Source organism: Chiloscyllium punctatum, chromosome 2, assembly GCF_047496795.1.
Source record: "Chiloscyllium punctatum isolate Juve2018m chromosome 2, sChiPun1.3, whole genome shotgun sequence".
In the NCBI taxonomy this organism is placed as follows: domain Eukaryota; kingdom Metazoa; phylum Chordata; class Chondrichthyes; order Orectolobiformes; family Hemiscylliidae; genus Chiloscyllium; species Chiloscyllium punctatum.
In genome coordinates this window covers 47,680,775-47,694,181 of record NC_092740.1, presented here as the reverse complement: position 1 = coordinate 47,694,181, position 13,407 = coordinate 47,680,775, and the positions used below count along the sequence as shown (strand labels likewise).

The 13,407-nt window shown below is 40.8% G+C and overlaps 1 protein-coding gene across 6 annotated transcripts in view; it reads right to left on the bottom strand.

The window, feature by feature from the left end:
• Positions 1-13,407, bottom strand: part of zfyve16 (zinc finger, FYVE domain containing 16) — a 69,179-nt gene that overhangs the window by 32,212 nt on the left and 23,560 nt on the right. For 3 of the 6 annotated variants that reach the window (XM_072582161.1, XM_072582201.1, XM_072582167.1), the window contains 3 exons: positions 2,030-2,202; positions 1,588-1,837; positions 557-685 (listed from right to left, as the gene is read on the bottom strand). In XM_072582161.1, the coding sequence (XP_072438262.1) occupies positions 557-685; positions 1,588-1,837; positions 2,030-2,202 (552 nt within the window). The remainder of the gene's footprint in view (positions 1-556; positions 686-1,587; positions 1,838-2,029; positions 2,203-13,407) is intronic. The other 3 variants (XM_072582175.1, XM_072582184.1, XM_072582193.1) reach the window with 3 other exon arrangements.

The window sequence follows — 13,407 nt, the reverse complement described above, 5'->3', positions numbered from 1 at the left end:
AGTTATAGCAAGACTTTCTTCATTCCCTTTGAAATAAAGACCAACATTTTATTTATCTTTTGTATTACCCAACTGAACTTGTAATTTTGCACAAGGATTCCCATTCCCTCTGAAAAGTAATCCCTCACACATCATATTCCATTTGCCAAACCTTTACCCACTCACTTAGCCTGTCTTTATCCCTCTGCACTCTTCTTGTCAGCCTCACTACTTGCCTTCATACCCAATTTTGCATCATTTGCAAACTTAGCCATAGGAAATCACTTTCCTCATCCAAGTCATTAATATGTTGTAAAAATAGTTGTAGACCTACCACTGATCCCAGTGGTACTCTGCTAACTACGGACTGCCATTCCAAAAATACCCTTATCCCAACACTTTGGCTAACTAATCGAAGACAATCATCTATTCAGGAATGAAGCACCTGAGAACGGAGAACTAAAAGATGGCACGAGAAAATAGATCCAAGCAGACAGACAGCACCAGCCAGACAGACAGTGAACGACAGGCAGACAGAGGAGAGATGGGGTTAAAAAGGAAGTAATACTATACTTACAGTTCACACGTTTCACATTTACTAGAAGATTGGCATTTAACACAAACGTCAAGGGATTTGACCCTTCATCCTCCAGCAACAGCATTGCTTGGTTCTGAGATGGATGCTCCTCCACCACCACTGGGCCTCCTCAGCAAGTAGAAAGTTAAACAAATTAAAATTGAACGAAGATAACCCTTAGTCCACTTGATTACATCCTTCTAGAATACAAGCTTTAGCAATCAGAAAATCAGAGAAAGTAGAACTCTATTAGAACATATGTCTCAACTAAAGTACAAACGAACACTGAAGAATATTCAATATTCAGATATTCCAGTCTAATTTGTGACCCAAAGTTTTCCTCACAATCTTCTAAAGCAGAGATGATTTCCATCACCTAAGCTAAGCAGACATAAGTTTAGATTTATCACATTCAACATGAATCCTCAAGTTTAGCACAATATCGGCAATGTTGCTTTATTAAAAAGTCAAATGACAGCTACAAGTGATATAAAATATTAACATCTTAGAGTGTGACAATTTGCAGTGGTTGCGGCAAATTATTTATCTGAATATCAAAAATGAAGACTTCTCAAAACATCAGAGGATGAAGCTCAGGTCACATTCAAACTGACTGATACTTTTTTGTTTTATTTAGATAATTTCTCAAATCAGGTACAACCACTTAAAGCTGGAATTTGTAACAAATTTTAATACTCGAGAAAACATTTTGATTCTAAGACATGCAATCACATACAGCAAACTCACACGACCAAAGACCAGTGACCAATGTTAACTGGCATTGTACTTCATTACAGTTTGTATGACTTTGCTGTACACATGATTACCACAACCACCTCCATGTCAGTACCTGATTCTTCATTATTGGTAAAGCAAATCTGGATCCTTAAGAGTCGTGACAGGCAAGTTATTTTTTAAATCTGTCCTCATTTTACAAAAAAGTAAATCTAAGTACATATAATTTTCATTTCATTGAATGTAAGTACAACATATGATTTGCTTAAAAACTTTGAAGTATCAACATGAAATACCTTCACCTTCTATTGCCACAATAAGCGGAGGGAGATCATTCTCATCATCTGGAACAAGACTGATGACTTTTTCAACAGACTTTCCAATAGTTGCCAGTGCTCTATAGTCTGCTCGATAAATAAGGTTAGGTGTGATATTGTTTTCAAGGCTTGCTGAAACAGTTTTTGTTGAAGCTGAATCAGTCCTCAAAGCACCAACTTGACTTATAGCTTCAGAATGTATTTTATCTCCTGCACTAGAAGATGAAGGCTGCAAATTGGAGAAAGGAGTTAAAGTAACTGAAGATTTTTAAAACATTTTAAAATCTTGTTATATAAATGCTGATTTGAATGTTTTGTCTGAAAATAAGGGGAAAATACAATTTTTCCATTTTTTAAATCAACAGGTTTCTGCCACTGATAACTGGATTTGCTGTGTACTAGGAATTAATTTGGTATTTACCAGTACAACTTTTGATTCTTGTGTGACATGACTCATTCGGCACACATCATCTGGTGTTTGCTTGCCTACACCAACTGTTGAATTTCCTGTCATTGTTGTTGTGTCTGCCACTTCTCCATTTGGCAGGATACCATCTGCAAACCAGACTCTTCTATGTTCTCTGGAACAGATGCCTGTGTAAGAAATTATGCCTTTTAAAATTAATACATTTCATCAGTAAAATCACATTGTCAAGAAAACTGCATTAATTCTATTTTCTTTAACATTACAATTTTAAAGTTTGAAAATTTTAATGCAAGAAACATGCTTTTAAAAACCATAGCACAAGGAATAACAATTCCAAACTTAGTATGAAAATTCATGAAAATGTCTAATTCTCAACTCTAACGTTAGGAAAGACATTCGCATACATGTTGATACAAACAAATCCAACAGTAATTTATGGATCAATAGACAATATAAGCATGTACCAACAATATACTTACTGTCAATTAAGTTGTAGCGATTTGGGTCTGAACAACGGTTTCACAGTAAATATTTTGCAGAATTCTGGTCATGATTTTATAAAAAGGATCCAGAGATAGAGATGACTTAAATATTCACATACAACGGCCTTTATGTGGAGCTGCAGGAGATGGGGGAAGATACTAGGGAGATATAAAATGTAGGGAAACAGATGGTGACATCTTGAAAAATGTCCATATTACAGAGGAGGAAGTGCTAGATGTCTTGAAACGCATAAGCGTGGATAAATCCCCAGGACCTGATCAGGTGTATCGTAGACCTCTGTGGGAAGCTAGGGAAGTGATTGCTGGGCTCCTTGCGAGATAAAATCAACGAGGTAAAAACAATAACTGCAGATGCTGGAAAGCAAATACTGGATTAGTGGTGCTGGAAGAGCACAGCAGTTCAGGCAGCATCCAATGAGCAGCGAAATCGACGTTTCGGGCAAAAGCCCTTCATCAGGAATAAAGGCAGTGAGCCTGAAGCGTGGAGAGATAAGCTAGAGGAGGGTGGGGGTGGGAAGAGAGTACAATGGGTGAGTGGGGGAGGAGATGAAGGTGATAGGTCAAGGAGGAGAGGGTGGAGTGGATAGGTGGAAAAGGAGATAGGCGGAAAAGGAGATAGGCAGGTAGGACAAGTCTGGACAAGTCAAGGAGACAGTGCTGAGCTGGAAGTTTGAAACTAGGGTGAGGTGGGGGAAGGGGAAATGAGGAAGCTGTTGAAGTCCACATTGATGTACTGGGGTTGAAGTGTTCCGAGGCGGAAGATGAGGCGTTCTTCCTCCAGGCGTCTGGTGCTGAGGGAGCGGCGGTGAAGGAGGCCCAGGACCTACATGTCCTCGGCAGAGTGTGAGGGAGAGTTGAAATGTTGGGCCACGGGGCGGTTTGGTTGATTGGTGCGGGTGTCTCAGAGATGTTCCCTAAAGCGCTCTGCTAGGAGGCGCCCAGTCTCCCCAATGTAGAGGAGACCACATCAGGAGCAACGGATACAATAAATGATATTAGTGGATGTGCAGGTAAAACTCTGGTGGATGTGGAAGGTTCCTTTAGGGCCTTGGATAGAGGTGAAGGAGGAGGTGTGGGCACAGGTTTTACAGTTCCTGCGGTGGCAGGGGAAAGTGCCAGAATGGGAGGGTGGGTTGTAGGCGGGGTGTGGACCTGACCAGGTAGTCACAGAGGGAACGGTCTTTGCGGAAGGCGGAAAGGGGTGGGGAGGGAAATATATCCCTGGTAGTGGGGTCTTTTTGGAGGTGGTGGAAATGTCGGCGGATGATTTGGTTGATGCGAAGGTTTGTAGGGTGGAAGGTGAGCACTCAGGGCGTTCTGTCCTTGTTACGGTTGGAGGGGTGGGGTCTGAGGGCGGAGGTGTGGGATGTGGACGAGATGCGTTGGAGGGCATCTTTAACCAAAGTGCGAAGGGAAATTGCGGTCTCTAAAGGAGGAGGCCATCTGGTGTGTTCTATGGTGGAACTGGTCCTCCTGGGAGCAGATACAGCGGAGGCGGAGAAATTGGGAATACGGGATGGCATTTTTGCAAGAGATAGGGTGGGAAGAGGTGTAATCCAGGTAGCTGTGGGAGTCGGTGGGTTTGTAAAAAATGTCAGTGTCAAGTCGGTCGTCATTAATGGAGATGGAGAGGTCCAGGAAAGGGAGGGAGGTGTCAGAGATGGTCCAGGTAAATTTAAGGTCAGGGTGGAATGTGTTGGTGAAGTTGATGAATTGCTCAACCTCCTCGCAGGAGCAGGAGGTGGCGCCAATGCAGTCATCAATGTAGTGGAGGAAGAGGTGGGGAGTGGTGCCGGTGTAATTACGGAAGATCAACTGTTCTACGTAGCCAACAAAGAGACAGGCATAGCTGGGGCCCATACGTGTGCCCATGGCTACCCCTTTGGTCTGGAGGAAGTGGGATGATTCAAAGGAGAAATTGTTAAGGGTGAGGACCCCACCCTCCTCTAGTTTATCTCTCCACGCTTCAGGCTCACTAACTTTATTCCTGATGAAGGGCTTTTGCCCGAAATGTCGATTTCGCTGCTCATTGGACGCTGCCTGAACTGCTGTGCTCTTCCAGCACCACTAATCCAGTCCTTGCTTAGATACTTGTATTATTGATAGTCACAGGTGAGGTGCCAGAAGGTTGGTGATTGGCTAATCTGGTTCCACAATTTAAGAAAGGTAGTAAGCACAAGCCAAGGAACTATAGACCAGTGAGCCTGACAATAGGTGGTGGGCAAGTTGTTGAAAGGAATCCTGAGGGACAGGATGTACATGTATTTGGAAAGGCAAGGACTGATTAGGGATACTCAACATAACTTTGTGCGTGGGAAATCATGTCCATGGATATCAAACCTACAGCTCAGCGAGCAAACCGACACCCTATACCTCAGATTACAACTGGATCTTGATCAGATGGGCCAATGGGCTGAGAAGTGGCAGATGGCGTTCAATTTAGATAAATGCGAGGTGCTGCATTTTGGGTATACACTTAATGGTAAGGTCCAAGGGAGTGTTGCTGAACAAAGAGACCTTGTCGTGCAGGCTTGTAGCTCCTTGAAAGTGGAGTCGCAGGTAGATAGGATAGAGGAGGAGGAGTTTGGTATGCTTTCCTTTATTGGTCAGAGCATTGAGTACAGGAGTTGGGAGGTCATGTTGCAGCTGTACAGGGCATTGGTTCGGCCACTGTTGGAATACTGCATGCAATTCGGGTCTCCTTCTTATTGGAAGGATGTTGTGAAACTTGAAATTTACAACAAGTTTTACAAGATTTATAAGGATGTTGCCAGGGTTGGAGGATTTGAGCTGTAGGGACGAGGTTGAATTGGCTTGGACTGTTTTCCCTGGAGCATCAGAGGCTGAGGGGTGATGTTATAGAGGTTTATAAAATCATGTGGGACATGGACAGGATAAATAGACAAAGTATTTTCCCTGGGGTGGGGGAGTCCAGAACTAGAGGGCACAGATTTAGGGGGAGAGGGGAAAAGAGAACTAAGGGGCAACTTTTTCATGCAGAGGGTGCTAAGTGTATGGTTTGAGCTGCAAGAGTAAGTGATGGAGGCTAGTACAATTGCAACATTTAAAAGGCATCTGGATGGGTATGTGAATAGGAAGGGTTGAGGGATCTGTGCCGGGTGCTGGCAGTTGGGACTAGATTGGGTTGGGATATCTGGTTGGTATGCACAAGTCGGACTAAAGGGTCTGTTTCCGTGCTGTATATTTCTAAGACTCTGACAAGCTTACACAAATATTTCCCAAATAGCCTACTGGTTGAAAACCTATATACTTGTTAGTACTGCAGCAAATATGTAGCATTAAGCATGACAGACATTTGATTCCCAGTCTGCACTATTTTGCTCAGTAGCTGTGAAGAGAATATCAGACTCAAAATGTGAACTTTGGTTTTCTTCCCACAGATGCTGAGTTTCTCCAGCATTTTCTATTTTTATTCCAGCATTTATAATATTTTGCTTTGTTTTAGTTGGGATTCAAAGATTTTCCTTTTCTCCTTAGTCAAAAACTAAGTTAGGACTCAAAATCCTTACAGCATGGAAGCAGGCTATTCACCCATTCTGTCCACACTGACTCTCCAAAGAGCATCCCACCAAGGCCCACCCCTCTACCCTATCCCCATAACCTTGCATTTCCCAAAGCTAACCCACCTGACCTACACATTCACAGATACTATGGGGCAACTTAGCACGGCCAATCCACCTAACCTGCACATCTTTGGACTGTGGGAGGGAACAGGAGCACCCAGAGGAAACCCATGCAGATACTGGGAGATTGTGCAAACTCAACTGACTCAAAGACAACAAAAGACAACTCAACTATGATATTATCTATCATTTGCCTGTGTCACGGGCAACACTGTGGGTGTTGTAATAAAGTGTGGAAGTGATGCTTCAATTTTACATTCAGTTATGTGCTCAAACTTAGAACAGTCACAATGGCCTAGGAAGAGACCGGCTAGAATTAAACTATGGTCAAAAGAGCTAAATTAAAGGACAGTAGTATAAAAGTTATCTGTATTTGCATCAAATGAAAAGTCATGGGGAAGAGCTCCTGTGGGCAATGGTTCTGTCTCTACCACTGGGCCAGAATACCAAGTTCAAATTCCACCTACTCCAGAGGTGCATCAAAACATGTCTGAACAGGAGGATTTAAAAATGCAAGTTCGTGCTGGTGTAGTCATCAAATAATAAAATTGATAGGGGAGATACTGTGTTTTCATTTAATTTAGCTTAAAATATATCATCTAAATATGATTAAAATAAATCAGTGCAATTGAAAACTAATGAATTAAATCAGATAAATAAGGTTAAATTGACATTGGCAGGTGGGAGCTTGTGGAGAGTATGATCCTGGACAGCTATAAATGCAATAATTTTCTGCAACTTATGTCATATCTGCTAGTGTTGTTGAGCTGGAATCTCAGCTGTCGATATATTGGGGCATGAGGGCGTGGGACAGTTACCTGAACATTTGCAGGAAGCAGTCTATCACATAGATAGGAGGAAGCAGAAAATATTCTTTCAATTAAGTTGCAGCAAAATTTGGCAAAATTCAGAAACTGATAAAAAGTTGTCCATTTTTAAAAACAAAAAACCTTATCTCGACACTTCACACATGATTACTTTTAAACACAGTGATTGCTTACAAGCAGAAAAGTTAATTCTGTTAGTTCAGTGCAGTACTGAGGGATAACTGCACTGTTTGAAGGTGCTGACATTTATATGAACTAAGGTTCTATGTGCCCTATTACACAGCCATTAAAGATGACATAACAATCCTCCCAAGGAGAGCAAGGGAAGTTACCTTTTGGTGTTGTGGCCAATGTTTCTCCTTCAATCAATATTACAAAACAGAGTCATATTTATCATAATCACATTGTTGTTTGTCTGCGCACAAATTGTCAGCTGTATTTCCAGGGTTAAAACACTCAACTTTCAAGTGCTTTGGGAGGTCCTGAAGTCATGGAGACTTGAAATACAATGCATTATCTAGGCAGTACAAATTAATAATGCTCATGTACACAAGTGCAGCAGCCAATTTATTCACAACAAGATTCCACAATTAAATGATTTTTTGGTGATGGAGGAAAGAACACTGGTCACGATATCAGACAATCTACCTCCACTGGAACAAGTAGTGCACCAGGATTTTGAATGTTCACTTCAAAAGGCAGTTCATTCAATAGTCATTGGTTTAATGTTTCATCTCTATGACCACACCTGACAATGCAATAGTTCCTCAGCAATTCATTGTCAATTTAGATCATCCACTCAAGTTTATTTGAACTCTGGCCTCATTTGTCACTGACAAGTATTTCAATACAACCAAATAATACCGGCTTTGGAAGGAGATACAATGCCAGTCGACAAAATCAAAAATATCTGAACACAACTCTGGAAAGACAGGTTAAGAAAAATCAAAGATTGATCAAATTCATAATGTTGACTAGACTCTGCCAAAGCCTATCATTTTATTCACAGGAAAGTATTTTCACCAGCACCTTCTCAAGGGCAACTAGACGAGAAATAAACACTTGTCCAGCCAGTAATATTTATATCTCGAATTAGTTTTCAAAAAAAAAACCCTCCATGCTCAACGTTAGTCTGTTTCAAAATGGCGCTCAACACTAAAAGATGGAGAGAATTTTAAAAATTAGAAGCTAATATTTTAGATTAAATTTAAATTCTAACACTGATCAGTATCTAAAGCCCAATGGAGGGGATGTAGTTTTCGGAAAGTATTTGAGTGCACTTTCAAAAAAAATTTGATAACCTATGTTCTAATTTTCACAATATGTTACTGAGTGAACTAGGCATTTTAATTTGCAAGAAATTAAGTCACAAGGTTGAACAAACTCATTCATAAGCTACTAAATACTTGAAGATATTGTAAATTTATAGTCTTGCAACTGTTAGAGAACAGACTTATTTGAATTTGACTATTCTTGTATGATCCAAAGGTTTTATATTAATACTTACATGACAATGTTTTGCACATTAATTTTTCAAATGCAGTATTAGAATTATTAGCATCTGATTTCTTAGTCCAACTTCCGCAACAAAGGATAATTTTGTTTAAAATCCTACATGTGACTTAGAAAACACTTTCATGCCTGCGACACAAATTCTGTGGACTCGACTGATACTGTCCTGCAGGTTATTAAGGGCAGCAGCACATGCATTCATCTGACCTAGCATATCAATGTAAAATTATAAACTATGTTGCAGCTTGTGGATGAGAAAGGTAACACCTCAAAAATGGTTACATGTAAAGTTTTACAGTTTTTCTCTGCCACTGAGCATCGGCGGTGGAGGGAGTGGATATTTGTGGATATGGTGCCAATCAAGTGGATTGCATTGTCTTGAATGGTGTCAGAATTCTTGAATGTTATTGGATCCATATTCATCCAGGCAGGTATTGTATTACACTCTTGACTTGAGCCTTGTAGATGATGGACAGTGTTTGGGTATTCTGGAGGTGAATTACTCTTAACAGTATTTCAGTCGATTTTTCTGGCCACCATACCTGTATTACCAGTCCAATTCAGCGTTTGGTCAATGATAACCACTAGAATGTTGAGAGTGGAAAGTCAACGATTGTAATGCAATTGAATGTCATGGGGTGATGGTTAGATTCTCTTTTATTGGAATTGGTCATTGCCTGGCATTTATGTGATGCAAATGTTATTTGTTACTTCTCAGCTTAAGCCTGGATATTCTAAACAGGTATATTTTAAAAAACTACCACATTTACTAATCGGCAAATTCTGTCTGGTTTTCACATTTCAACTTCAGTTTTTCAGCAGGCACACAAGTTATAAAAAAAAGGGCAAGAAGACATGGTATGACAGAAATTCAATTTAACAAAAATAATAATTTACAATCTTTCAATGGATTAATTGATGTCCTTCAGTGATCAAAACTGAGCACTCATATACAGTGTGATCTGTACCTGACTCCAGGGCACACTAGACAAAGGGCCCTCCATTACTTTCTCAGGGTTTCTCGTTGCCCAGAAACTGAACTGGACAGCCACACACATCCTGTGACTAGAGTTGTGGTTCGGAGACCAGGAATAATGCAGTAACTCACCAATATACTTGTCATCAATCCAGCATCCACTAGCCACACAACGGCGTGATGAAATATTCCATACTTCCCTGGATGGTGCAGCTCCAACAACACTCAAGCTGACATCATACAGGTTAAAGCAGGCAGCCTGACTGGCACCATACCCACCACCTTGAATATGTATTCCTTCCATGACTGACAGTGACAAAAGTGTGCATCATCTACAAGATGCACTGCAGCAATTCACCAAAGCTCCTTTTATTGCACTTCTCATACCCACAACTCTACCACCTAGAAGGACGAGGACAGCAGACATGAGAACAGAGGTGTGATCAGATCCCCTCTAAGCCACACACTATCCAGAGTTGGAAATATATTGCCATTCCTTTAATGTCACTGGGTCGAAAGTCCCAAAATTTCCTCTCATAGCCCTACAGGTGTTTCTACACCCCAGGTTCAAAGAGGCACCTTATTCAGAGTAATGAAGCAGCATAATGAGGCAATCAATGCTGGCATAGCCAGGATGCCGATGTTCCCTTGAACAAATGAAAAAACTAAATAAGAGTTGTTCAATAAATTGGACATTTGCTGATGATGCTCACAGAATTAAAAAAACTCAAAGGATCTTAAAACTTAATTAAAAGAAGGATCAATCCTCTGCTCAATTTTACCTTGCATTTACTGGAATCACAGCGAGGGGGAGTATTTTATAGTACTCTGTTAAATTTGAACTTCATTTATGTTTTCATTAATCAATAACAATATGGTATTCAGTTGTGGTTCAACACACCTCTGATCACTCCCTCACAGACCCATTATTCTGGTACAGAACCTTATGCACCAGTTTTATTGTAATTTGGTGATTTACAGCAGAAATATAATCATGCAGCACGATCAACTGAAAGAAATGGTACTACATCCCTTAATGTGCGTCACTTTGTATGTGATTGCTTGTTCACAAGAATGTGTGCACACTGCTTGCAATTAGTAGCAAATGAAGTACAATGCATCTACTTTATCAGCAGAAACAAATTCAAAAAGCTGCTGTACATTTCTACTAAGAGATAGAATAATCCTCTCAAGTCAATTCAGACACTTGAAAACAGACACACAGACCTACTGTTTTAAACTTTTATCAAACAATCTGTCCTGCACACAAATGCTCTTCAGATTGCTCGTTTCTCCTTCAATGCTGTCCTTTAAACCCTACCTTTTTAAAAATAAGTTTGTAGAGTTCAGTCCCAAAACTCAATTGAGCTCAATTGTAAATTGTACTTGATAATAGACCTGTAATGCACTTTACGACATTTTGCCATATTAAAGTGCTACATGAATTTGTTCTTGTTTTTTCTTGCTTCACCTGGTATTACAGGCCGTTTACTTCCTCCCTCCACATTGTCCAAGGCCCCAAACATACCTTACAGGTGAAGCAGCACTTCACTCAGTTTAGTCTATTCTATTTGCTGCTCACAATACGGTTTCCTCAACACTGGGGAAACAAAGTGCAGACCAGGCGATTGCTTTGCAGAATATCTATGTTCTGTCTGCAAAAAAGACCCTGAGCTTCCAATTGCCTAGCAGTTTAACACACCACCATGATCACTGGCCAACATCTGTCTCAGGCTTACTGCAGTGCTCCAGTGAAGCTCAGCCCAAGTTGGAAGGACAGCACCTCATTTCCCACTCGGAAACTCTGCAGCCTTCTGGACTTAATATGGAGTTCAATTGTTTTAGGACTGGAGGTACCTTCTCCCATGTCCTTACCCAAACCCTCACACACCAAGCCTGGTCATCACATGGGCTGCTATCTCTCACAATCCATTGCAAGCTGCTAACAGTCCCCATGAGCAACTATTCATTCTCCTAAACTGACCTTTCACCGCTCCTTTTTCTGTCCAACTGTTTTTCTCTCTTTTTGAGCTCTATCGCCTCTTCCAATAGTCTGCATAAATATCAACCTTTGCCTATCTACCATCTGGAGAAGGGTCACTGGACCGAAAACATTGACTGCTTTCTCTCTACAGATGCAGATGGACCTGCTGAGTCTTATAAAAGAATTTCTGTTTTTATTTCCAATTTCCAGCATCCACAGTTCTTTGTTTTTTTTGTTTAAGTAAAAAGTAAACACTGGTTCAACAGAGGCATTTGAGAGATATTTCAGAAGAGGCATTACTATGAAACTGACAGTGCTTCTTGATCAGATGATAATAATGAAAGCAAAGGTTTTATTGATCAGCATCCCTCACTTTATTGATAGTCAAAAATTTACAAAATACATAAACAGCACCGTGTCAAGGTAGGCGACTTGAAAGTGGATTAAAATTGGCTTAGGTTTTTGTGAACAGTATTTTGTTAACAGTGTATTTAGTTCCTCCTTGTGTGTAAGATGGTTAGAATTAAGACAACTCAGTATAATGTCTGAAATAACTCCACTATCTTGACTATTTGGCCTCCCGGTCAGTGTTTTAACTTACACTTATATGCACTTAGTATTCGAATCCATTACTAAATTTGGCCTGAAGCTATGGGCTGCACTGCCTTATACTCTAAGCAGACCTAAGAGAGTATTTACTCCCTTAAAAGGCATCGGAGGAACTTTAGTTTTGGTCTCTTAGGAGAAGCACCCAAATATGACCACAAAAAGTTCCTTCTCTATCTGGCTAATGCAGAGCATAAATACGCTCAAAGTCCTGGATGCATATGCTAATGTGCATTCCTCTCCATTGGGCCATCTATGAGCTAATAGTACCCTGATGCCATACAAGGAGGCATCGTATGTCAATACCAGATCTCACTCGAGATCACAGTGTGCTAACATCTTCGAGGAGGATAACTGTTTCTTCACTTCCCTGAAAGTGATGGCTTGCCTATGTGACCATTTCCAAGGTGCCAGGATGGAGGCCAGGTTATGTATGAACTTTTCACATGAGGAGCTGGGGCACCTTTGATTACCCTCACTTTATCTTTCAATAGGTATACCCAATCTTGTTGGCACTGCAGCCCAAGTGAGTCACTTGGGGTGCCTAGAACACATTTTTCCCTTATAATGTGTATGCCTGCCTGGGAGAAAAGTCTAAGGACTATGTCCTTAGTGCTCCTTATTGGCCTTCCGTTAGTAGCACGTCATCTAGATAAATGGTGACCTGGGTTGGACGTTGTAAAATGTTCTCCATTGTCCGCTGAAAAATTGCCATTTGGGTTATTGTCAACCTATTCAGTCTCATATATTGGTGCAAACCCTAATTGCAGCAAGAAGCTTTAAAACAAGGGGCGCCAATAGAAAACCATGATTTATTCTAAAAACTCACTGAACTCTAGTTGAATGATTTAGATGTGAGCATAGGAGGTATAGTTAGTAAGTTTGCAGATGAGCATTCCCATGGTGCATTGGAGGCTGAGGGGTGACCTTATAGAAGTCTATGAAATCATTAGGGGCACGGATAGTATAAATAGACAAAGTCTTTTATCTGGGGTAGAGTGTCCAGAACTAGACAGCATAGGTTTAGGGTGAGGGGGGAAAAGATATAAAAGAGACCTAAGGGCAACTTTTTCAAGCAGAAGGTGGTATGTGTATGGAACGAGCTGCCAGAGGAAGTGGTGGAGGCTATTACAATTGCAACTTTGAAAAGGCATCTGGATGGTTATATGAATCGGAAGGGTTTGAGGGATATGGGCCATGTGCTAGCAAACAGGACATGATTAGGTTGGGATATCTGGTCAGCATGAATGAGTTGGACCGCAGGGTCTGTTTCCATGTTGTACATCTCTATGACTCTTTGACTGCATTTAGATGAAGGTT